The sequence below is a fragment of the Vipera ursinii genome, assembly GCF_947247035.1.
Source record: "Vipera ursinii genome assembly, chromosome: 2".
Lineage (NCBI taxonomy): Eukaryota > Metazoa > Chordata > Lepidosauria > Squamata > Viperidae > Vipera > Vipera ursinii.
In genome coordinates this window covers 259,407,810-259,434,385 of record NC_139513.1, presented here as the reverse complement: position 1 = coordinate 259,434,385, position 26,576 = coordinate 259,407,810, and the positions used below count along the sequence as shown (strand labels likewise).

Below are 26,576 nucleotides of genomic sequence, written 5' to 3'. Positions count from 1 at the left end.
AGCCATGCAGGTCTTAAAGTTGCCAAGGTTGGGGACCCCTGCGCTAGTCCATGAACAGAATATAAAAATAGCCTGTGCATTGCCCCTTTCCAAAATACCTTGCTATTCAGTTGTTTTGTGTAGGAGATATCCTAATTGTTTGCATTCGTTTTAAAAACCCACTTTTATAAAAATTTTCCTCCCAATAATCTCCAAAGTAGAAAAAAATATAGCTAAACAATCCAGTGATCCCACGACTTATATTTTAATTCCATGCATATGGAAGAATGAATGTAATGCTGCTGTCGTGTAACCTTAATTTAGACAGCTTTAGTATTAAAATAGACTTCTGTTAGGAGATATCTTTTGTCTTAGTAGTTGTTCTTCAAGTATTCAACTGTATCTAATCCTTTGATATGAATTTTAAAGCACAAAAGGAAGGTGACTGTACGTTCAGTAGAAAATGTCCAAGACAGCCTCTTATTTTGCATAGAGACTACATGACAGCTCAGATGGTGCTGAGCAGTGCTTCCTATTGGTTGGTTCAGCTGTCTATCTCTGGTTGCTGAAAATACTGGCTCTTGTTTCTTTGCTACACATGAACAGATGTGCTGGGGCTGGAGGGTCTGCTTTATTTCTCAATGGAAAGCAGTGCAATTTTTAGATTTTTATTTCTCCTTTTCTGCATAAGATTTTCAGCATCTATGGACCAAATAGCTGGAAGAATGGAAAGGAGGTCAGTGAATTTATGAGTGTGTGCAAAAAGTGTGGGGGCAGCTGAATGAAAGGTTTATGTTTGTGCTTTGGAGAGGGTAGATTAGTAGATTGATCATTCAGGTATTGATGATTAGGGAGTTATTTGGTTTTTTGATATACGAATCACAGGCAAATAGTTTCAACATTTAAGATGCTGAGATAATTTAGTTAAAAACAGGGCTGTCAACATCAATAGACATTGTCTTGAAACTGTATTATAGATGAGAAAATAAACAGTCCTGTTATGCACAATCTTATACTTAAAACCCAAAAGCTATGAGAAACAGTCTCTGTTGCATTTCTCTTTTGCCATGATGGTTTGATTTTCTTTCCTTACGCACTGTTAATAACAGAGATATAAATAAAATAGTGTAGGTGTAAAACATACAGCCGGAAACGGTGCTGATGACACTGAAAAAAAGAAATTTAAGAAAGATGAAATGAAGCTTATAATATGAATTTTGATGCAAATTCAGGTTTACCAGAAAATGTGCAATCTCATTCTTGTTCCCTGTACACAATTTTATTTGTGCAATATAAAACAACGTCAAATATTTCCCCAAGGGCTTGAGTTGAGAAAAGTTACAATTATAGAAGGAAAAATAGTTACCCAGAGAGATATGTTTTGTTTCATCATTAAAATGCAGGTCAGATTAAGATGGGGAGGCTCACAGCTGTGCCTTGGGGTAATGGATAGGTGCTTGTATTAATCTGTATCTGTAATTGTATAGATCTGTAGTTTGGCTAAGAGATGAATTAAAGTGTACTAGTTATTTAGTTTAATTACATTGGCTCATAAATGCAAGCAAGGGAAAAAAGCCACATGTGTGATTTGTAATAACATCGAATTTTACTGCATTAAATTTGTTTTCAAAAGTCTCTCAGTGTTTAGGAAAGTCTTTCTAGAGATATATTTAAGTCTCTGGAATGCAGGATTTCTCCAGTTCTGGGCTCATGATGTAATCAGGATCAGAACGAGATGTAAGATAGCGTTTCCTCTTTCTTGTTATTTAATAATCATTGGGGTACAGCATGGATAATCTTAGAGGTAGTAACTGATTTATTGCAAAAGTGATTGGGCAAAGTGATATTTTAGGGAAGAAATTCCCTTGTCTGTAGAAGGGGGTTAGTAGTAGTTTTTGTGCTTCCCTGTGTGGATCTTGTTAGTTGGTAATTCTGCCTGTGTGTAACAAAGCACCATTGACATAAGGATTAATGGACCTATTGTAGAATTTGAATGGCAAGCAGACAGATTCAGTGTATTATTTTTTTCTCAGAAAACTTGTTATGAATGAAAAATGAAAAAAAAAATCTGTTGATATTAAATTCTTCTGTTTTCCCTATGCACAGACTCCAAATCATAAGTGGATACTGATGTCCTTTCCATACCTTTGATATCTATTGCTGCTTTGATCTCCAATGTCTGAGCAAATCTGAATGATTTTATATGGGAAAATACTTTGTAATCTATGATCTTTTTGTTGTCCTAAGTTGCATGAAGTCATTTTAGATTAAAATAACATGGATCTGAGTTGTAACATATTTAGCCAACCCCAAGTATCACAAAACTTAATTTTCTGCAGCAATAGCATCAAATGTTAATGTCATGAATGACCTTTACAAAAATTTATAAGTAGCCACATTTCAGGAAAGCAATATTCGGGCATTTTTTTTCTTTTGTTTTAAGCAGTAATGAAGGATAATAGTTGGTTAAAGTCTCCAATTAAGTCCTGATTTCCAGGTTCAAGAATCGAACAGCTGAACACTTAGATTCTAGGTTCTCCCACAATATAATTGTCAGTACTATAAAAGATAGCAGTGATGCTGAACCCCTATATCTGTGATGTGTTCAATATTTTGTGCAGACATTTAGTTTATGCACTTGATCACAGGGGCCACTTGCTTTCCACCAGATGTATATCCATTCCATTAACCTGTTTACCCTTTAATTTGGTGTCTATATAGCGCCACCCTGAGCCTTAGCTAGTATACAATATTCACAGGTACTGACTGCTTGTCCTATTCAATGGCATTTGTGCAGTTTGACACTTTAGTTCCCTCATCCAACAGTTCTTGTGACTGACCTATCGTAAGATAAGTCTTTGGGACTATTGTAAATGCCCAAAATTTTCAAAGCTTTTGCATATTGTGTGGAAGAGTTATACTTTAGAAGAATTATATCATTTGGACATATCAAGAGTGCAGGTTTTCTGTCGTCAACATAGATTTTAAAAAGTGCAAGAACAAAAAAAGGCCAGAAGGTACCCAGGCTTGATTTCTCTAGGTATGGTTTCATATGGAATGTCAGCTGTGATTTGTTTAACTTTTAATGAAGTACTTTGAATTCATTATAAAAGTAATTTACCTAGATTACTTTTTCTACCACAAACCCCATTAAAATCAAAAGCTCTCTTCAGGTCAATAAAAATAAATCTGTTTTGGTTTGGGTTTTTTTACATTATGTGCAGGTAATCTTTCACTTACAACCACAATAGAGCCCAAAATTTCTGTTACTAAGTGAGACATTTTGTTAAGTGAGTTTTGTCCCATTGTATGACTTTTCTTGCCAAAGTTATTAAGTGAATCACTGCAGTTGTTAAGTAATACGGTTGTTAAGAGAATCTAGTTTCCCCATTGACTTTGCTTGACATAAGGTCACAAGAAGTGGTCACATGACCACAGGACATTGCAACTGTCATAAATATGAGTCAATTCCCAAGTGTCTGAATTTTGATCATTATGGGCATGCTGTAATGGTTGTAAGTGTGAAAAATGATCAGAAGTCACTTTTTCCAGTGCTGTTGTAACTTTGAACAGTAAGTTCAGGACTACCTGTATTTAATATTTTAAAAAAAGATAGCTGCAAACAATTTAGTTAAAGAGTTCAAGGAATGGTTAATAGGAATAGAGGCTGAGAAAATATAATGTAATTTTAATAGGATCATGGAGAAAATTTTTCTGTGTGGTTGCTAAGAGCTGACAATGACTTGATGGCATATAATCAATCAATCAATTTTAATGGAAGTCATACACTGTTTTAGTTAGAGCTGAACCAGGAACCTTCTATAGAGTAAATGGAATTAAAAAATAAAGTACTGAAATTATTTAGGATGAAATAGTGGAATACTGGAAATAGTACTTTAGTAATTTGCATGAGAATTATACTAATAGGTTAAAGATTTGAAACAAATGATATAAATGTAAATGTTCAAGAAAAAAACCATGAGAATGTATAAGAAATGCATGTGGTGACATAAAACCTTAAGGTGTTGGACATTAATACATTTTATATGCAGATGAGTCTCTGTATTGGCTGCGATTATGAATGATTTGCAGTGAATATTAGATATGACGCATGTCTTAGATATTAGATATGATGCATGTAGAACGTGAATCTGAAATTTAATGTATCACAGAGCAGGTAATTGTTGTTGACAGAGAAAACGGAGTGACAAATTATAAGTTATACAAAAAAATAGCAGAAAACTACAATAAGCAAATGAATTCTAGGTGATAAAATGTTTACTAAAGATGGAGGAATAGATAAAAAATTAAGACATGAGGCTTCCGGTTTGCATGCACGGCACTTGCAGATGCACGGGAAGAAGCCTCTCCCCGCCGTCCGATCTATCTTCCTTGGAGGACCCTGAAAAGGGTCGAAAGTCACCCTGTTGGGACGACCACCATGAGGAGGTCCTCCTAATGATCACGGAAGGGTGGCAGCCCTCCATTTAATCCAGAGTAGCTCCTCTGGCCCAAAGAAGAAGAGATCGGCCATTAAGATGGCCAATCATTAAGCCATTCCCTGCTGAAAGCCAAAAACACCATCAAGCACAATGAAGCAATCTGGAGGATCTGGGTGAGATCTTACGTTTCTTATTCCCCTAACTAACTTTCCTGTGGGATCTTTTTGAAAATCTCATCCCCCTCTTTTGAAAGATCGGCAACTGCTTACTTGGAGAACAAAAATTTTAAAGCCCTAAAAGAAACCAAATAACTAAGCTGAAAAATTAAGCAACCTTATTTGTACTTTTGAAATTCCTGGGCTATTAAAAAGCTTTTATTTCTGCGAGGACCTACTACCCTATTTTCTGCTTAAGCTGTGAAAGATGAGGAAAAGAACAATACTGATTAATTGGATAAAAGCCTCATATCAGTCTGGAAAAAGATTTTACATCTTATTTTATATGCTATTGATGACATCTTGTGGCGAAACCTGGTATAACAACTAAACCTTTTCTTTATTGTGAGAACTGGCTGAAACACAAATTTGTCCTTGACGCTATCTTTAAAGATAAGAATTGGGAACACCTGGCACTGAAAACAATCTCTAGGAATAGTGGAGGTGGACACTCACTGATGCTTATTAAAATAGCCTCCATGAAATACCTACCTGTAAACATCAAAGAAATGGAGGATTATATTCCACCACTTAACTATAAACTGATACTTAAAACAATATTGGCACTTGCTGAGCAAACGAAACGAGACTGCAAGATAAATCTGACAGCTTAAATCTACCAAATGAAACTTTGACTTTAAATGATGAATTGACAACCCAAAAACAAATAGAAGAAGAGGAAATTAACATCAAAATAGGAGACCCTAAAGAACAACAAATACAATCTATTGAGAACCTTGATGCCTAAATCTCATCTTTAACTATAAAACCTACAATTAAAAAAAAATAGAAGCCAAAGAAAGCAACACTTAGACGGAAGATACCAGAGGCTTTCAAATACAGTACGTTGAGAACCTAGCCAACCAAATAATAACTATAACATCGATCATCCCCTCTTATCTAAGCCAGATGGAATTGGAAGAAGAAGAAGACCAGACTGAACTAATGACAACTATACCATACCAAACATCGAGAATTGATCTATTAAAGCAACAACTTAATGATTACAAAGAGGACACTTTCTTTGCAAAACTGACAATTGGATGGTCTCCCTGGATTCAAACAATGTGTGTTGGAAGAAAGAGAGACACATTTGAGAAACTAAAGACACCGATATGGAAGCCTGATTGGCACAAAAAGAAGGCGAGAGTTAGATTTCAAAGATTGGATTTGTCTTTCTGTTGGAACTTGTAATGATAGAGGTGAAAATTTATTTTAATGGGCTAAGGGGAATCTTTAAAAGATATAAAATATTTGGGCAATAATTTAATTCTTTTTTGGGCAATAATTTAATTCTTTTTTAACTTTTGTACTTTTGTATTTTTATTATATGCCCTGTTTACCGCCCTGAGTCCTTCGGGAGAAGGGCGGTATAAAAATTTAATAATAATAATAATAATAATAATAATAATAATAATAATAATAATAATCTGATTCTATACTTAGGTTTTAGATCTTTAAGGGAAAGCAAAATTAGCTATTAGAACATAACTTTGAATTATAGAATTTGGAATGATATAATAAAAACATTATTTTAATAATTGATGAACTATTAAGATGATAAATAGAATATATTTGTTGTAATGATAGAGATTAAAATTTTTATTAATGGGCTAAGGGGAACTTTTAAAAGATATAAACTGACTTTATATTTAACTTCTAGATTTCTAAGGGATAGGAAAGTTAGCTATTAGAATTGATTTATATTATAGAATCTGGAAGGATAGAACAAAAGATATTTTTTCAATAATTGGTGAACTATTAAGATGATAAACACTATATACTTGTATAAAACAAGAATGCACTGAAATGAAAAATGTATGTATTTTAGACAGGATAATTACTATATAATGAAATGGGGGAAATATGGGTTACTCGAAAATTAAGTTTTCTTCTATATATTACAGGCTACTTTGAAATATTCTATTGCAATTAGGTAAAATTCAAAAACATGTCATGGATATGTATAAGTGAAAATATATTGAAAATTGTTCTAATTGATTGTGTCACAATTAGAAATGTATTAATTTGATTATGTTATCATAACTAAGGCAATCGGATAGGGAATTATTGTTGATGTAACTTGAGCTATCTACAAATGATTTTGTTATTTGCCATTGTTTACTTTTAACTACCCAACCACTGTATTGCTTCATAAATACCTGGATGTAAAATTAAAAAAATAATAAAACTTGTATTAAAAAATTAAGACATGCAAATGAATGTAGAAAGATAGTGGGTAGGATTTGGTCTCTTAACAAGGAATGAATACTTGTTCAAGAAAATAAGAGTGATTATGCAGGTGCTTCTGCTCATGTGGAAGAGAGTTGGGCAAGTTGTGAGAAGCAGAAAATGTAGTTGAATTCAATGGAAATGGTGTACTTGGAAGAAATGGGTGTGGTAAAAGAAGAGATAGCATTAAGATTGAATGGGTGATGAATGTAGAATGTGCAAAAATTAGCAATCAATATGAAAGTTTAGATGGTTTAAAAAAATAGAATGAACAACAACTGAATTACAAAATAAATATTTGAAAGAAGAATGATGTAGCTTGAGAGGAAGAAAAAGTCCAACGAAGCCATAACTGGCGGAATTTGATGAAATCCTCAAAAAGCGAATAGCCAGAAGTTAAAACAAGAAAAGGCTAAATAGAAAGAAGTGCTTGGGCACGGTGGAAGCAAGAATAGAAAAATCTGGAAATATCCAAACAACCAACCTAGATGTTCTTATCTTATTAACAGATACTCATAGAGTAACTAAGCATATACAATATTTTGTATATGTAATTTTATTTAATCAGGTATTGCCTGGATTAGAGCTGGTTATATGTACAATGTGCGGCTATATAGATGTTTTAAATAAATACATTCCGTAGCTGTTCATAGTTCGATTTTAGTTTGACTGTTGATAGAATTAGAATAGGAATGCCACATATCATACCATGATTATGGAATATAAATCATATTTACATTTATATTTTTTTCTTGAAGTTCATAATATGGTATATGAATCATGGCTATTTACACATTTAGATTGATTCTTCCTATTACGGCAAAATTAAGCATTATTCAGAATTTGCAATGGACAAGGAAGGGAAGGATAGAAACCCGGTACAGGTAATGATTAATGAGCATTCATTCAGTGACCATATGAAGTTTGGAAGGCTTTGGATGGTCCTTGGAATTCTGACCATCCCAGCACCCCTGAGGTCACATGATCACAATCTGGGCATTTGGCAACTAGCTCACACTTACGATATGCAGTGCCCTGTGGTTATGTGATTCATAATTTGTGACTTTCCCTGCTGGCTTCCCACAAGCAAAGTCAACAGGTAAGCTGGCAGGGAATGCCACAAGTTGCTCAGGTAAGTCTCCCCCACCTGTGCACCCTCCCCATTCCTGCAGGACTTATGCTGTGCCTTGCTGGTCACCTGCACATTCTTGTGCAGCCTCTTTGAGCCTGGCTGTGCCCATGCTATGCCTCGTGCACTTTCCTTAGCCACGTGCACATCCACATGTTGATGATGATGATGATAACTTTATTGTCACTTTGAATGTACACCAATCGGCATACATCAAAATGAAATTTCGTTGCATACAGCTCTCAAAGGGTCACCACCTCCGATATATACTCCTTGTTCGGGGCCCGCTCAAATTTCACATTGTCCATTTTAGTCTCTAGGGAGTGAACGATGGCAAACAGGACAGATGGAAATGGGGCTCCATGTGGATTAGCCCTCAAATTCGCTTGTATTCTGACAACCTCGCCTTCTTTCCTTTTTCTGATCCTGACTCTTCCACCTTTTTCTTTAAGAGGCCTTGCTTCTTTTCACCCCTGGAGCACGCTGCTGCCGCCGCCACCAACTCCTCCAAAAGCCTCTCTCTCTCTTCCTCTGGGCCTGCAGACAGCCTCATCCAGTTCCTTTGTTTCATAAGCTCCACGTCCTCTCCTCCTCTGCCTCCTCTGGAAACAGCCCTGATTTGCAGTAGAATCCATCACTGGGCCAGCAGTCAGATCTTGCTGCTGGTAGAACAAATTCAAACAGCGCCAATGATTTTTAACGGTCTCACCAAACAAAAACAACTAGAAACTCGTCAGGCCAGCAAAGATTGTCGGTCGTATGTCGTATGTTACCTTAGTTCCACCATGTTGCTCAAACACATTAAAATCTTCCTGATCATGTGGCCTATAGCCCTTACTATCCCTCCCAAAACTATTCGCCTTCAAGAGCCAATGCAGCCGCAGCCATTCCAGGCACCGCCATCTTAGAACTGATGTAGCAGCCACCCTGAGCCACTGCATTGTGGCATGCCTCCCCACAATCAGTACACTCTTTTGCAACCTCCCAGAGCCTTACTACCAAGGTTTCCTGGCTACTTATACAACCTTCCTGGTCACTTGTGTATCCATGCTCACCCTCTCTCACCTACCAGTCACTTCAGACCCCACCACACTCACACAAAACTTCCCTTGCTATCCACACACCCTTGTGCACCATCTCCAAACCTCACTAGGCCTGCACTATGCCTCCCCACCCAACAGCAGCCACCCCAAGCCCTTCCATGTGCACACTGTGCCTCCTTGGCCATCTGCATGCTCTCTCCCTCCCCCAGCAACAGTCACTTACCTGCCTGCTGGGCTGCTTGGCTCTTGCAATTTCCTCCCACTTTTCCCATTGATTTTGGTTGTTGGAAGCCAGCAGGAAGTTATGAGGTGGTGCTTGCTTAGTGACTCCAGATTATCAATGGCAATAGGTATTTCAGGGATTGCCATTGCTAAGCATTGTGGTCACGCAATGTTGCCTTTATGACTGCATTGCTTAGCAATGGATATTCTGATCCCAACTACTATCATAACTCAAGGACATTCTGTTTAACAAAGATGCACAAATTTCATTTGGTTTAGGACTGCATTAGCTTTTGAACTGCATATGTGAGGAAGGGAATATTTTAAAAAATATAAAATAGGTGGAGACATACATAATATTGTGGTGTTTAATATTATTTAAAAAATACATTTCATATAAAAATAAAGCAATCTTCTTACCTCAATTGATTTCTGAGTTTAAAATGAATTAAGAGTTAACATAACTCTTCATACATGTAGATACTGTACACATAAAACACATATATAAAGGTCATGGCAAAAGATAGCATGAAAAGAAGAACTCATGAAAATTCCTTTCTGGTAGATAACAGAAATTGAAGAGGATACAGAGCTATTCCATTGCACCTATGATTCTGGTAATAAAAATAAAAATAAGGCTGACAAAAGATTTTAGCTTAATCCAGCCTCCTCTAACCTCCTGGTACTTAAATATGTTTGGACAGCTATTCATATAATTTGTGTTAAAGCCTTGATTGGTTTCAAATGACTATTATGACTACAAATGTCAGCACAATTTTGGGAAGAGATATTATACATAGGGATCTCAATGTGAAGATGGGCCATATAAATTGTTTCCATATAAAACATGGAATTTGTTATCAGACTCTTTACTGAGTCTGGGGCACAGCAAAGAAGATGATTTTTCATAACTGAAATGTATTCTCCTTTTAAGGAATGGATCAAGGATATAAATTTGTTACTCTTTTTTTTTGTTTGGAAAAGCCGTTGTATTCTAAAGATGAGAAGATGATGTACTACATTGCTGAATGATTTTGATTTAATAAGCTTAAGGATAAAATTAAATAAAAATTGTTATTTCTAAATATTATTTTTTTCTAGTCATGCTAAGTTTATTTTAATCCCTGCAATATATCTAGGTTTTCTTTCTTCAAACTTTACACTTACTACTTATCTTTTTTATGTTATGATGCAGGGTTTTTTTTAATTTCACAACTTTAAAATGTAAGTTAAAATTTTTAAAAAGCCTTGGAGCTAATATATACTTCTAGGGAAGACTGATCAATCCCACAACATGAAATTGTTCTTTTATTATTATTTTTAAAATGGCTATATGGGGACATAAGACTGGAGAATATTTGGCAGCTGCACCACAATTCTAGAACTTCACTTCCTCACTAACAACTTTCTGAAAGTTTAGAGGCCTTCAGTTTGTCATCCCCCTTGCTGTTTCATCCACTTCTGATCTAAATATTTTAAATGTTTTTTTCTCTCTGCTTTTGGTATGCTATTTCATGTAATATGTTGTTTTTATGGTTCAGCTTAAAGTTCTTAATATTATGAACCATTTAGCATGGGCTAAGTGATAGACAATATTTTCAATCATTAAAGAAATATTGTAGAGAGCCTACCTAAAAACAATGAGTGCCTGTGAGCCAGAGAGCTTTCCTATTTTTTACCTTAACATTTCCTTCCCATGAAGCTTCAGTAGCAATCTTTCATCCATCTTCATTTGCTGACATCTGAGTTGGCAAATGTGATTTAAAAAAAAAACAGATCACTCTTTGTCACAACAGGCAGTTGGGGGCTTATATGTTTGTACCGTCAGATGCTTCATTATATTAAATGGATTTACGTGCTTTGGGGCTCCAAATGTTTTTATGTATTATAAAAAAAAGTGTTTATGTATGAATAGGGAGCAAAGCTACACTGAAGTACTCCATCCATAGTATTCTGTCAGTCTATGTTGTGGGTAAGGGCTTTCATGTGTACATCTGGACACATAAAATCCTGGTAGGCAATGATGCTATTTCTGCAAATGCTGGGGAAGAATGGAGAAGGTGTTATTTTGCATGTACAATACTAGGAGGAGTTTTTCAATGTGACCATAGTCTCTGCTTTACTGCTACATGTATTAATTTTATTTCTATAAGGTCTGAATGCTTCGATGAGCAAACTAAAGTTGCTTTGTGGCGCATTTACTACCTGCTTTCCAAGAGTAGAAAGATTGTTATTTTTTTCTGTTTGTAAGCTTTTCAAAGGCTTGGAAATTACTATTGCCATTAGGGTTTTAGCAGAGTTATGAATATTTCACTTGGAGGCATCTTTAGTGCTGGGTGCATTTTCCTGCTAAGAGAAGAATATTATTAGTTTGGCATGAAACTTGGTTTCATTGTCTGGTGGCTTTTTGGAAAGAATCAGAACTGAAATCAGCAATTTTTAACAGTTATTTTTGGGGTGCAGTATACTTTGTTGGGACAATACTGTATAAATAAATATGTTCACCTAATTTGTAAGTGTATAGTAATTTCTATGTAAGTTAAGGTTTGAATTAATAAATAGTTACTTGTTGCCTAGCAAAAACAATGTGTGGACAGGAGAAGCACAATGATCTTCTGAATTTCAAAACCCTCAGTGATATCTATGGGTTTGCGTTGAGATATTTTAATAAATTTTCAAACCCACAGTGATAACTATGGGCATGTTTTGCATACTCTAGTAAAATGCATACATTTTGTCCACTTAAATTTATTGGCCATCCAACACCAGTGGACCTTGGGCTGTGTAATATTCCTAGAAAGCTGGTGTGTGGCTTTTCTTCAGATCTCTAATGTGCCCTTTAATTGATAAGCCGATTAAATACTAAATACTGACTAAAAAGATTAGCATACAACAGATTTAATGTTGAGTGCAGTGACTGGCACAACACTCAAAGTGACAGGCGGCCATCAGCCCAAACTGGCTGCCTCCCTTGACCCAGGCTGCTTTTCTAGCTGGGAATATAGCATCTGCCAGCTGTTCATTAAACAGCTTTTGCTCTTGTTAACTATATAAGGCTTGCATGAGAGACCTACCAGTTTACTTAATCTAATTTTCTGGGTTTGTGTGGCAAAATGAACCCCATTCAGATTGGGTTTGCACTATCCACTAGAAGGTAGTTGGATGACATGTGATGCAATCTATCAAAAAAGTAAGGTTTCCTTGTCCAGCTGTGTCTGACTCTAGGGCACAGTGCTCATCTCTGTTTTTTGGCTGAGGGAGCTAGCATTGTCCGAAGACATTTTCCATGGTCCTGTGGCCAGCATAGCTATACGCCAAAGGTCTAGGGAACATTGTTACCTTCTCACAAAAGTGGTGCCTATTAATTTACTTGTATGCACATGCTTTTGAGCTGCAGGTGGGCAGTTTGAATAAAAATGTATCATGTCCATTTTCTCATTCGCCATGGACAAGAAAGGAGTAGGGAACAGGGAGCTTCAGAGACTGAATCACTCAATCTCCTAGGTAAGGAAGCTGGTAGAACTACAAAATTCAAACAGTACTTATTGTGCTGCAGCAGGCTGAGCTGTTCCCAAATCACTGCATATATTTTTGTTACCTGGCCTTGAAACATGAAATATGGTGACATTTTCTCTTTTCATTTGACCTCCCTTGTTGCCAGGTATACTGAACTGGGAAAGAGTTTTGCAGCAGTTTTATTTAAATGAAATAACTAGTCTTTCAGGTATCTATCAGACTCTTACCTAGCAAAAGTCTATTTTAACCTATTGCCAGCAACTTTCTCCACACTGTCAGAGTCCCACTTTTTAGCATGAGACCATGAAATGCATTTGTTCATGAGTTGCATTTGGCCCTCACTTGATTTGCGTTTAGGAAATCTTCAACAGCATCTCTTAAATAGGTATTTTAATCTTGATTTTTATTCATGGATTTAATGTTTTATTTCCTGGTTTTATTTTTAAAATTTTATCATATTTACCTGAATACTTACCAGAATGGATAAATATCAAATAAATAAAATGAACCCACTTAACATACCCTGTTGATTTACCAATAGTTGTGTCACATGAAGCCTCATTCTAAATTCAGCATGGGGAATGTTTTTCCTGAAAGGTTGTTTAAACTTTTAAATAGATACATTATTTCCTAGATTATATTGCAGTTTGAAAGTACTAAATATTATATTACTGCAGTTTAAGTAAGATATATAATTTTTTAAAAAAATATTGCTCATGTACTACTTTCATGTCTGCTTTTTTGCAGTTTGTTTGTATTCTCTGATCAAGATCTACTCCAGAGAAATGGTAAGGCCTTAATTATCTCCCTCAAATTGTCACTTCCTGAAAAAAATACAGGTCCAAAAAATTTACAGAGGAGTTTCAGGTCTCTATAGGTCACCAACAAATAGTTTAATTAATTCAAACATTTTTAACCTTTTGTTCCACCAGAAATATTCCTACAGTTGCTTAGGAGTGATTAATCGCAAAGTTGTCTGTGTTCAGGGATATAAACTAAATACACCACCAATGGAAAAATGGATGAGCAGGGAAGCCATATCAAGCAATAGTTCTTAGAATCATTAACTGAAAACAGTTCAAAGAACTGGATCCCATCAGATCTTATATTTCCATAAATTTAATGGAACGAGTTTGCTTTTTACTTTTCTTCTGCTGCAATAGTTACACCTAATTAGTCTGTAAGGGAGTTATGAATGAACAGCAAGAGGTGTAGCCACCATGACATTATAGAACTTTCCTCCTGCTCTACCCTCATCAACTTCAAGATACTTATTCCCTTTCTCTTTTTCTCCACTGGGATGCTGAAACAGAAGATACATAACCAAAGGGCATGAAATGCTATTTCCTTGAAATGCAGGTAGTCCTTGTCTTGCAACCATTCATTTAGCAACCATTTGAAATTACAACAGCACTTTAAAAAGTAACAACTGGTCCTCATATTGATGACCATTGAAGCAGCCCCACAGTCATCTGATCAAAATTTGAGTGCTTGGTAACTGGTATGTATTTATGATGGTTACAATATCCTGGGGTCATGTAATCACCATTACACCACCTTTTTTGTCGGCCTCTGACATCAAAGTCATTAGGGGAAGCTGAATTTGCTTAAGGATAGTAAAATTCACTTAAGAAGTAGTTGCTTAACACTTGTTGCAAACTTCATAAACTTGAGCATGATTTATTTAACAACCACCTCATTAGCAATGGAAATTCTAGTAGCAATTGTGATCATAAGTTGAGGACTACCTATAGTAGACAAGATAGACAAGAAGAGAGGATGCGTTGGGTTTATAAACATTATTCCACAATACAATTGATTTAGCAGGTTCTTAGAGAAGATTCCTGAGTATTAAGAATTGTTCTTAATAATGAAAGGCAGTCGAAGATTGTACCTCTCTTGTTCTAAAGATCTATCAATGACATAAAGATGAATTTTTAAATAAATAATCTTTTTTAAAAGATTCGTCCAAATTATTCACCATGTTGGCTGAGGATGCTGTGTTAAACTTCATCTGTTGATAAGTTGTCTGCCCCATATAAAAACATTTTTATATCAGTTTTAATAAAAAGGAGCTCAAATTTAAAAATAGTAATTAAAATTGTTTATTGCTAGGATGAGTTTTATTTGGAATGTATTGTATGTTGTTTCTTTTGTAGGTCGGCGATATGATGGCAGTGTGAAGCCCAAAGTTAATTTACAGCATGTAGCAATAACACAGGTATGGAGACACCAGGAAACTGGATAGTAAGTTTTTCATGACAATATTTTCCTTCTGAATCATGTATCATATTTATGCTCCTTGACCAAATTATTTTCAGTGTTATACAGTATATTGTGCCTGGATTGTAAATCCATATGCATATTGTAATGTAGCGGTGGGTTAAGGACCACGCGAGACAGCTGGTACTTCAGCGAAGAGTTGTTTATTCAGAGGAGAATCGGACAGCTGACAGTGGGTTAGAGTCGCCCTTTTATACACAAGTTGTCAACCCTTTGACCAATCCCTGCAGTGCATTCTCCCGCCGCAGAACTCTGACCAATCGGCTGTCGGCAGCCCTTGACAGCTCCGAGCTGTCAAGCAGCTGCCGCGCATGCGCAATCAGCTGGCAGCAGCCTTGACAGCTGAGAGCTGTTAACAAGCTACCGCGTGTGCGCTTCAAACTGTCAGAAAGCTGTCAGCGGTTTTACCTCATAACTAATGTTGTTCCCAAAAGTTTAACAATCGCAACACAGCACAACACAACACAACACAACACACATGTTTTCCAAAAAAAAAGAAAAAAGAAAAAACATTGATGATAGCAGATAAATTCATGATATGAGTTGGTTTTGCAATATTTGTCTTTCCAGAACAATTTTTACCCTGGTACAAACTCCACTGATTGCCGAAGCAGTGGCATATATCAAAAATTAAAATAAATAAGGTAAAGAAAAGAAAAAAAGAAAAGAAAAAGACTCAGCTTTCCATATTGAAAGTATAACTGAGAAATATTCATGATGGTTTTCTGCAAGAAACTCTGAATGACACATTTATTGGCTCTTAGGAATATCTGGTACATATTTCAGAAACCCTGTAAATGTTGTTCTGTTCTGAATATCAATAGTTCACAATTTTTCACAGAAAGTATTCTAGAATTCTATTACATTTTTTTTGTTTCTTTTAGTAGCTACAGGTTGTCTTCATCTTAGGACCACACCAAATTCTGTTGCTAAGCGATACATTTATTAATTTGTCCTATTTTACAATTTTTTTTGCCTTTTTGTTAAATAAATCTGGCTTCCCCACTGATTTTGCTTGTCAGATGGTCACAAAACAGGATCATATAATCCCAGGTCACTGCAACTGTCATAAATATGAGTCAGTTGCCAAGTGTCTGAGTTTTGATCATGTGACTATGGGGATGCTGCAATGGTCGTAAGAGTGAAAAATGGTCATGTCATTTTTTTCAGTGCTGTTGAGGACTACCTGTACTTATCAAATAATTTCACCACCACCCCCAGCCTCCCTGTTATTTCTGCTACTTTGTAATGGCATGAGTTGTCTGCTGGCACAAGTGTGCACAGGACTCTCTGGCACAATTGTGCCAGCAGGATGCTTCTAGATCCTCCATTTACCATCTCTCCTTTTAAAACCTCCCACATTCCTGCTCAGTGTGCTATACATTCCAATTTATTTCCAAGAGAAATTCTCTTCCTACTCTGGTTTAATCCGTGTGGAACAAAATTGCCCAGACTCTTCAACAACAATAATGTGGTACATCCTCTGACTTTTCTCAGTAGCCTAGTCAAATATGCTGTGCTAAAATTTAATCCCTCTCAGAATGAGTGGACTGACTCAGAAAGAAATTCAAACCTTTTAATATGTATATCAGAAGTACGAAATTATTAAGGGTGAAAGACAAAGAGAGAAAGGAGAATTGAACAGTTAATTTCTTCAGTTCCTTCACTCAGGAAAATATACATAGAACAAAAGCAGGTAGAAATAGGACATAGTTTAACAAAATAAGAAAAGCAAACAAATTTCTAACAACTCAGATGATTTCTTCTGCTCTTCCTGCGAGAGAGGAAGGTAGAACAAAAAAGGATCTTTCTATTCTTTTTTTAAAGCCATCTTGAAAGTGTTGAATTTCTTGGTTTCTGGTTGGTGCTTCAGATTTGATTTTCTAGGACTTTCATGGTCTCTGCCAATTTCCTATACTGACAGAATTTAGGTTTCATTGACAGAACACATTTGTGTTTTCTTTCATCACTTTCATGTCTGAGCCTCTGAGATGGGATTTCTTTCACATCTGTTTATCTCCTGAAATTTCCAGAATCTCAATTTTAAAATTGGTACCCTATATAATGTTACAAAGATGTAATTTTGTTTAGATTTTGATGAAAAATATTCACAAATTCAGTGTCTGAATTATCTGATATAATAAAGTTCCTGCTGATAAGAAGCTGTATAAATATTTCCAGCTATTATTAACATAAATCAATATGTCTTCTTGTATCTAGATGGATAAAAATATGAGTTCATATTGCAAGCTGTTCATCTAGAGATATTTATATTTTAGCACATTAATTGCACAGTGTTTCACTAATGCAGCATTTCACTAATAGCACTTATGCCATTTTACTCTAGCAGTACTAATTTAAATGATTTATCTATTAAAACTGTTCAATGAGTTTTGTTTCTACTATGATTAGACATTTATTATAAAATCTATTTTTAGAAACTCTGCTTTTTACTTATGCATTGGGGATGAACAGAAATTATAACTTCTTATGGTGTTTTATAAGCAGGGCTTCTCTTCCTGTTACACAGAATTATGATAGCCACCTTTAAGCAGAATATTGCTAGTTGTTTAATTTATTATTATTATAGCCAGAACTGAGATTTTTGTGCAATGTTCTAGTTCTGATTTTGATTATCCGATTTTGGATGGGCTCCATCTCAAAGCAAAGCATTTTGGACTAGTCTCGATGGCAAGTTATTTATGGAGTTAACTCTATGTTGCTCTGGGGTCTAGTAATTCAAAATTAAGCATTAGTAGTATGTTAAGGGAGAACACTAATTGTTATTTCTTACTTGGTTGCATGCAGATTGGCAATTACAATGTAAGCACTAAAGAGAATTTGGAGAAAGAATCTATGATTCACACCCACTACAGTCCACTGAATATCACCATTAATGGAAGCCCCTGTATTCTATTCTGGGCCAGAAGGATCATGATTAAGTTTCAGAACTACACTCAGCTGGATCTAACAGACAAAACATTTGGTGTTCATGCATCAGTGGATGTTGCTGATTCAAACTGCAGTGAAGAAAATGCAATGTAAGATTTATGGAGATTCTCAGTCATTCAGGTCCTGCTTGTCCCAAAGTTGCTTTTTCCAGCAGGTGACTGGACTTTCTTGATTCTTTTTGTTTAAAAATGTTTCATTTCGCATCCAAGAAGCTTCTTCAATTCTAACAGAAGAACTGAAGAAGCTTCTTCAATGAGAAGCAAAATGTTTTCAAACTAAAAAACAGTTGCCTTTTGGAAAAAGGACCTTTGGGCCAATGTAAAATTGTGGAGATTTCCTAGGTCTGGAATAAAATTCAAACAAATGTATTTTTTTAAAAAAAACAAAAACAAAATAATGCAGTGTCCTTGTGGTAGCACTGAACTAATTTAATGACTTTGAATGTTCCCAAGTATTCTACTTGCTGGAACAATACAAATGATGAATGCTTGCTATCCTATGTTTGTCAGCAAGGTAAATATCGTAGGTTGTCTGTGTTGTAATGTTCATATAAGCCAAAAATGAAAGAAATAGATTGTGGAATAGATTGAGAAGAAAAAGTTTTGTGATGTATAGAAACTAAGGACTAGACTTATGTAGCAAGATATATTTATAGAAACCTATGCTAAAATTAATTGGATAATCTTCAAGGTATCATAATATCCTGTGTCTGTGACAAATGCAGTTTATTTTAAGCCCAATTATTGTCTGTTTATGATGTGCGACTACAACCATGAAATATAGCTGTAATTCAGTTTTACTATGAATGGAATATAGTTATTACTAGGTACCCACACTAACGTTACTCTGAGGTCCTGTGAACCTCTAAATAAGCATCCTTGGATACAGTTGCTCACTTTTCTTCAAGCATTTATTGTACTGTAGAAGCATGGCACAAGCAAAGTGCCACTCAAGTACATTATAGGGCCACATTTTTTGCACCAGGTTAAGATTTGGACCACCAATAACTGCAAGAGGTATCAAGACTGCATGTTGTGTCATTACCAAGCTCTGCCCTTTTGTGTGTTGCGATGGTACCATGCAACTATCTTAAATAACTTTGATGAATTTATATTTAACTACATTGTCTTCTCTTCTTCTTTCTCTTTCACCTCTGAATAGTTCTTGATTTAATTGTCCTTTTCCATCTAGGCTTTCACTTAATTTTGGTGATATTGACAATTTGAAAGGATTTGTTATCAGGTATGTTTTCAAATATTAATCTCCACAGCATTATTACATTAAAACTACTGTTAGCCTATCTCCATTATGATAATATTAAAATGTGAAAATATGTCGCTGTTGCAATAAATACAAACTCTTCCACAATACAACAGAGGCAAGAATCTGTAAGAATTAAAGATCCATTCATTTCAGTAAAAAAAATAAATATTCCCCAACTGAAATTACCAGGACTTAACTGGTTAACTTTGGATGGCAAATATCCATAGGCACAGTTGGATGTTATCAAAATTTAAGTGAATAATTGCAGATATAGTTAGCATATCTCACCTTGTGTATTTTAGAGATGACTTATTAGGAGCAAATATTTTTTAACCTCCACTGTGCTTTTATTTAATCTGATTTATGTTGTCTTAATGTTTTAATGAAAATGTATTTTTATGATATTTGATAGTTCTGTTTCCTCATTTAGTTTGAAATATTATGTATGCTATGTTGGGCTTTTAGTTTTCAAAATTACAAATTGCTCTAGGAAATTTTGCTTACAAAGGTGGTATATGTGTTTTACATATTTATATATGTAAATTAGTGCACTACATGAACATCCAGTAATATTTATCCTCTTATTTTTCTAGTCTTTAATTTAGACAGTGCTTTTAAAGTATCAGACGTACAGAATGTCAAGGCTGTTGAATTATTTATCTAGAATTGTATTTTTGATAAGTTTTAAAAAGAATATTTGCAAACAGCAACAACCAATTCCTTCCTTCTTTTCCATTATCTTGATTTTCTTGCCATTTAAAGGGGACTATTTTTAGTGTTTAATAGTGAAAACGAAGAATTGAAAAGCATACATTCTGCATAAACTAGGAGATCCCATGCAATAGTAATATGAAGTTGGTATATCTTTATTAGATTTATTTACAAATATAAACAAAAGATGGCAAGATTTACTGCAATTATTTTTCTGATTTTCCCTGGCAGATTCATTCTGACAAACAATTATTACAAGCTCTCCATTCAAAATTGGTTTACCTTACACAGAATCCAGCTTATTTACAATCAGTCTGTACAAGCAACATTCAATGCAACACGAATACATGCACCAGCAATCTATTCTTATCACTGTGAACATGTCAGCAACTTGCAGAGATATGATGCACTGCTAACACCCAGTTCTGCAAATGATGCAGCCAAGCAGTGGGAAATTACTTTTATTGACTTTCAGGTAATGTGTGGGAAAGCCAACCAAGGCCTTTAAGCAAATACTTAGACGGCTAGATCTTATTACAGGTGGGGATGAGACAGCATATAGGGCGGAGGTACAAAAACTATCCATATGGTGTAGTAACAACAACTTGCACCTAAACATCGGCAAAACGAAAGAGATGGTGTTAGGCTTCCGGAGAAAAAAGGAGGAACCTGCCCCACTTTACATCGGGGAGGACTGTGTGGAGAGAGTTTCCTCCTTTAAATTTCTGGGAGTCTACCTCTGTGAAGATCTGACCTGGAAAGTTAACACAACTCAGGTGGCTAGAAAGGCCCAACAGAGGCTTCACTTTCTTAGGGTCTTGCGGAAGAACAGGGTAGAACAACAGCTAATGACCCTCTTTTACCGGTCTACTATAGAGAGCGTCCTCTCGTATGGTATTGTGGTTTGGTATGCTGGTCTGACAGCTGCAGATAGGAAAGTATTACAGAGGGTAGTGAGCACAGCACAAGACATTGTGGGCTGTTCCCTGACACCACTGGATGACATCGCCAGGGCTCGTTGCCTTGGAAGAGTGAGGAAGTTTCTCAGGGATGACTCACACCCTGGACGGTATCTCTTTACTCTCCTACCATCTGGTAGGAGATATAGGAGTATAGCCAGCTGTACCAACAGGCTGAAAAACAGCTTTTATCTGTGGGCTGTTAGGCTTTTGAATGGGACATAATCTCTATGAACTTATGCAGAATTGACTTGGGAGGCCGGTGTGTGGTGTATTTGGTTCACATAGTGTGGTGGGATGGAGGGTTTGTTGTCACTGTGTGTTGGGGGGAGAGAGCATGGGGGGAGGCTCAGCTAATCTCAATGTACACATGTTGTACTTTGACAATAAGGGTTTATTTATTATTATTATTATTAATGTGGTAAGAACCCTTTAAATGTAGATTACGTGATTTTTTTAGAAATAGGTAAAGAAGTAAACTTTGAATAAGTCCATATTGTCTGCTTCCTCTAACAATCACTAACCACAAACAAACCATGAAGTACAACCCCTCTGGCTCTGGGGCAAGCTCTCATTGGTTTTTTCTTCTCTCTGGGCCCATAACCTGTCAGAGCGTGCCCAGTCCTATCGCGTGCGACAACCCAGGAGCAGACACATCAAGCAGTGGTTTGTAACAAATGGTGGTTTACCTATGATATCTACAATTCTATGCAAGTATCACTAGGAGAAATATACATACATGTGCTATGAGCAGAATCCAACAAACAGCAAATAAAGCAGGAAAGGGAGAAGAAAAGAAGACACTCTAGCAGACCCTTACCTTTTTTACACAGGCTCTTAAAGAGACAAAAGCCAAAGACCCCGCTGACTCATTCCCATCATTGCATCAGCTGGTCAGCTCTTAAGTCATCACCTTGACAGTTTTTATGTGCATTGCACAGAACGTTTGTCTCTGTTTTAATAAGGTATTGGGTTTACCTTCTTGATCCTGGAATTACAATCTTTGGTAGTGTCTTCAGTAGTCTTATTTAGCCAAATTCCATTCAGATGTGTTAGTAGTACTGTATCCCAACTCATTTGGGAAGTCGGTCAAGGCTTAACGTCTGCAATCTCACACATATATCTATCCTAGTTTATTTTAAAAATCCTCAGTGTCACACAAGAAGCTTCATAGGAATAGATGCTGATTTCAATTTCAATTTTCGGCAACTGATATTGGGGAAAATAATCTTGATCAACAGTAGTGATCAAAGAATAGCGTGCCCTTGAATTGAAATGGGTTGTTGTCTTAATTTAGGATATTTTATTTTCTTCACAGATTCAAGGATTTAACATTGAAGATGGACAGTTTGCTTATGCAAAAGATTGTGCTGCCCTCTTCCCACCAGCCATTCTAATGGGTCTAGTGATGTCTCTGATACTGCTTCTTGTTTTAGCTTATGCTCTTCACATGTTGGTGCACTTAAAATCCATTGACAGACATTATGAATGCAAAGCATCTTCTGCTTATTATCCACAGATGAAAGATATTGATACAGCAGACGAAAAAGAGCCCCTGAGAATCAATGGGCACGAAACCTATGAACTTAGAAGCCAACAATATTCTAAAATCTATATCTAACCATTATTCTGGGTGGCTGTTCTCATCCCATGGTTAGACAGCAAAGTGCTTCAAGGAACCTTTACAACGCTACTGAAACATAATGTTGCAACTTTAATTTCAATCAAACAATTTCAAGTTCTGGTGATTTTGTGGAGATAAAAGTAGAAGTGCTACACTGAAGTGCTTCATTACTCATCAAAAACAAATCACATGAGTGAGTTTGTTAAGTTTGTCAATATCTAATACAAAAGCAACTTTTTAAAAGGAGATGTTTCAAGGTCAGGAATGTTTTTAGAATGATAATATTGACTGTGTGATTAATTAATTGCCTGGAACTTATCTAAGAAGGTGGAATTTGCTGCTGTTCTAAAGCTGCCAAAATTTTCTTCCCAGTGAAAATAAAATATAACAGCCAAAGATGCATAGTAAAAAAGAGCCAGTTCTTCAGATGTGGTCTAGCAACAACATCATGTTCCTTCTGCCATAACCCTCAAGATTCTTAAACAAGGGTTCCCCCATTCTGCAATATCCAAATGATTTCTATTTTGGTGTAGCAAAGAACATTTTAACTGCTATTGAGCTGAAAAGTGACTATGTGCATTCTAATCATTGTGTCTGGTTGCAGTGTGAAATGCAAATGCCAACCAAACAGCAACCATCTATGGCTCCTGAAGATATTATGTGAATTTTGTCAGTTATATCTCAGTGTTATACAGATTTGCTGTGGATAGCTTATCTTGTGATGCTTTTGTGCCTTGGCACTGAACATTGTTCACTTTGGTTGTATTTCACTGAAATTATAAACAGTTTTTGATGTTACATTCTTCTAATATTGAGCTAATTTTTATGACATGATTTCTCTGATAAATGATCAAAAAATACCAGACTGTTGGCATTAATTTCAAAACATGTCATTCAGAATAAGATAAAAGAAAAGGAATCTCAGTGGGAAGGAAAAATTTAGTGTAGCAAACATTGCCTCTGCAAAAGTATGAGTGTTGTCTTCAGTTTTAATTCCCAAAGCCTTGAGAATCATATTTAATAATGACATTTTTGAAGAAACCAAACAATTGTTCAAAGGCAGAAAGCCTCTGGTCTCTTGTAACCGTATAAAAAGAATCTATTGTAAAAACCTTTTGAATTCTACCCTAGAGGTACCCTCTATTCTATAAATACACCTCCAACATAATGTATGTCGGACAGCAATTAGAATGTTTTAGCCCATGGATGAAGAAGTTGTTTTGAAGCCACACCATTGTAACCTCTGCATAGGTGGTCAATACTCTTACAAAACTGAAAATTGTATTCAAGAGTAGATACAATTTTGAAATCATGTAAATGTTAAATTTTAAGAAACATTATCTGGAATCATGATAAGCCAATAGCTTAAACAAGCCAACCTGAAGCAGTGACATACTTTTAATTGCCTTGTAGCATTTTGTATCCAGAATTTGGATAGTATCATAGAAGGCAGAGCTGGATTTTGTCGAACACTTTTAACATCATCCACGTCTTGGGAAGGGGAATGTGGAAAGTATTCAGCCATTTGGCTACATTCTGTTTCCCAGCATTTTGTTGTCATCTACATAGTAATGAACATTTTTACCAAGTTTTAGTTCCTAGCGGTTAATAGTTCTTTTTTGTATATAAAGGGAGAAAGAAAGAATCCTGAACAATTCTAATCTCATCTCTGTTGTTTTATATTTAAAAAAATAAATAGTATTGATCCCACAAAGCAGATTACATATTAAAATATTACATTACAGTATCCAAAAGTTCACTTTTCATAAAAATAGAGTAGAGTAAGTGAAACAAATAGAAGAAAGCCATAGATTTTAATTAATTTAATTAAAACCACAGTATACCCAAAGTAATAAAATAGTCACTACACAATATGCTAAAAGTCTACAATATTGTAAAAGTATACAATATATAAAATATATTGTATTATAAATATATTTGATAGGTTTGGGAAATATCAGATAGCAGCAATGCAGCCTCTCTGCTCTATACATGCAGGGATTCTTTTACTTCTGTTCCTCTCAGTTACTTTTCAATCTTGCCTAGGAAAAGGGCCAGCCAAGTTGACAGTGGCTGTTTTACTAGGTTTTCTATTTCCCCCTTTTTTTTCCTTGAGTTACCCAAGAGAAACAAGCAGGAAATTGTTCCCACTGCATTCAAGAATTTGCCCCTGTGTAAAGGGGTAGAATAGAGCTTCCTGAGGCCTATTTCTTTTCCACTCCTGCTCAGGTCACTGCTTTTTCCCTTGAAGAGAAGTAAACAGCAGCAACAGGAATTGTTGGATGAGATCAGGGGCTCTGGAAATTGACCCCTATTTAATAGATGCCAACAAGAGCAGTTCTTAATGTAGGTCCTATATCAATATATCAATAAATTGCTCTCCATATGCATCCCAAAAGGGATGATAAGACATTCCAGAGATTCCAGCCTGCCCATGATTTACTTTCCATAAAAGGAGACAGTAGATGGGACATTCAGTTACCAGAACGGAGTATTATTAGGGTAAGAATTGTTCTTTCTCGGCCCTCTGTGTCTTCCTCAAACTCACTTCCATCACAAATCATCTTTCTGCTACATTATTGCCTAACATTAATCATGGTTAAGAAATGGCTGCATTCACAGAGCATGTTAAGCTTCAGAAAAGCAAAACATAGTTTTTCTAATGAACAGTATGAACCCAGTCACTGGGTGAGGCATTCATGCTAACCATAATATAGCCTTTTTGATTTTGGTTATGCTATTGGGTGGACCCAATTATTATGGCATGTAAATCTTGGCTTTTACTTTAGAATAAATTACAATTTCTTCAGTAAACCATGATTAAAATATTTTCTAATTCTGCATGAGATATATCTCACCTTATCCCTCTAGATAAGAGGGATCAAGTAATCTTCATCAATTTCTAAGTACCCAATAGATGTAAGTTAGGAAGATGCCACCAAATGAAAAACAATGCTTATCTGACCATGTGCATGAGGAAAAATAAAATAAAAATGTACAATTGTCAATGATCCAGGCTTTTCAAATAAATCACTGTATTTTGTAACCAAATAATAATTATTATTAATAAGTGGTTTAAAATCTATGTATCTGAATGCTACGTGTTCAGAGCAGAGAAAATGCTTTCTGCTTGTAGATTTGCAGAAACCAGTCACGCTTTTCACCATCTGCTGAATTTCCACAAATTTCCTGCAGCTTAGCAACTAAAAATTAAAAAATAAGATCAGTTTGGCACTGGACAGCTAATTTGGTATCTCATTCATGCAAATGGTAGAACATGCTTGAAAGGATTTTCATCTGTCATAAAACTGGGTGCTTGAGGAGCAAATATTTCAAGCTTTAAATCTGCACAGAATATAACATAATGCTTATATAAGAATTTGTGTTGAAATAATTAGAATGACATGTTGAATTATTTATATGGTACAGCATATGATTCATTCATTCATTTATTTTTTGCATTATTGGTAGGTTTCTGGAGAAACAAGTTCAAGGCAAAAATTTGGCCATTCTTCCGGAAAGCATAAACTCAAATGCAGGAACGCAGAGAATAACAAAATATTGCTCCATGGACTTTGGCACAAAATGTTATCTTCACAATACAAGAGAGCCCCCTAGCGCCTGTTTGCTAATATTTGCTATTATGAAGATAACCTCTCTATCCTAAAAGCCTTTATTTATTTTTTTGTAAAGAATGCAGTATGAGAACAAAACCCTGATTAGCCTTAGAAATTAACACTTTATTATGATAGCAGGCAGTGCTTTTTTTGTAAAACAAAAAGGTGCTGGAACTCACACATGTCATACAACCCGCCTTGCCTACCCTACAAGGTTCCATCCAAAAAAGGTGCCGGAACTCCGTTCTGAGCGTTCTATGAGAAACAAAGCCCTGATAGCAGGAATGGAAACAAGGCAGGGATATTGTTAACCCAATTTAATAAGAGTTTGTCCATGGGAAAGATGGTGGGACTTTTCCAGCACACATAGCATGTGTGTGAATTATCGC

At 35.7% G+C, this 26,576-nt stretch overlaps 1 protein-coding gene across 2 annotated transcripts; it reads left to right on the top strand.

Moving 5' to 3' along the window:
* Positions 1–620: 620 nt before the first annotated feature.
* On the top strand, positions 621–23,541 carry LOC310637011 (V-type proton ATPase subunit S1-like protein; the record flags this gene model as incomplete). 2 transcript variants are annotated; one of them, XM_083357260.1, is made up of 7 exons in its annotated part: positions 621–715; positions 13,526–13,566; positions 14,938–14,999; positions 17,870–18,102; positions 19,205–19,255; positions 20,219–20,462; positions 22,265–23,541. In XM_083357260.1, the coding sequence occupies 7 exons, from the start codon at positions 621–623 to the stop codon at positions 22,565–22,567; spliced, it is 1,029 nt and encodes a 342-aa protein (XP_083213386.1). In that variant the 3' UTR covers positions 22,568–23,541. The 2 variants fall into 2 exon arrangements, with proteins under 2 accessions (XP_083213386.1, XP_083213387.1); XM_083357261.1 differs by lacking the exons at positions 621–715; positions 13,526–13,566 and having other exon boundaries at positions 14,940–15,025.
* Between the last annotated feature and the right edge of the window lie 3,035 nt (positions 23,542–26,576).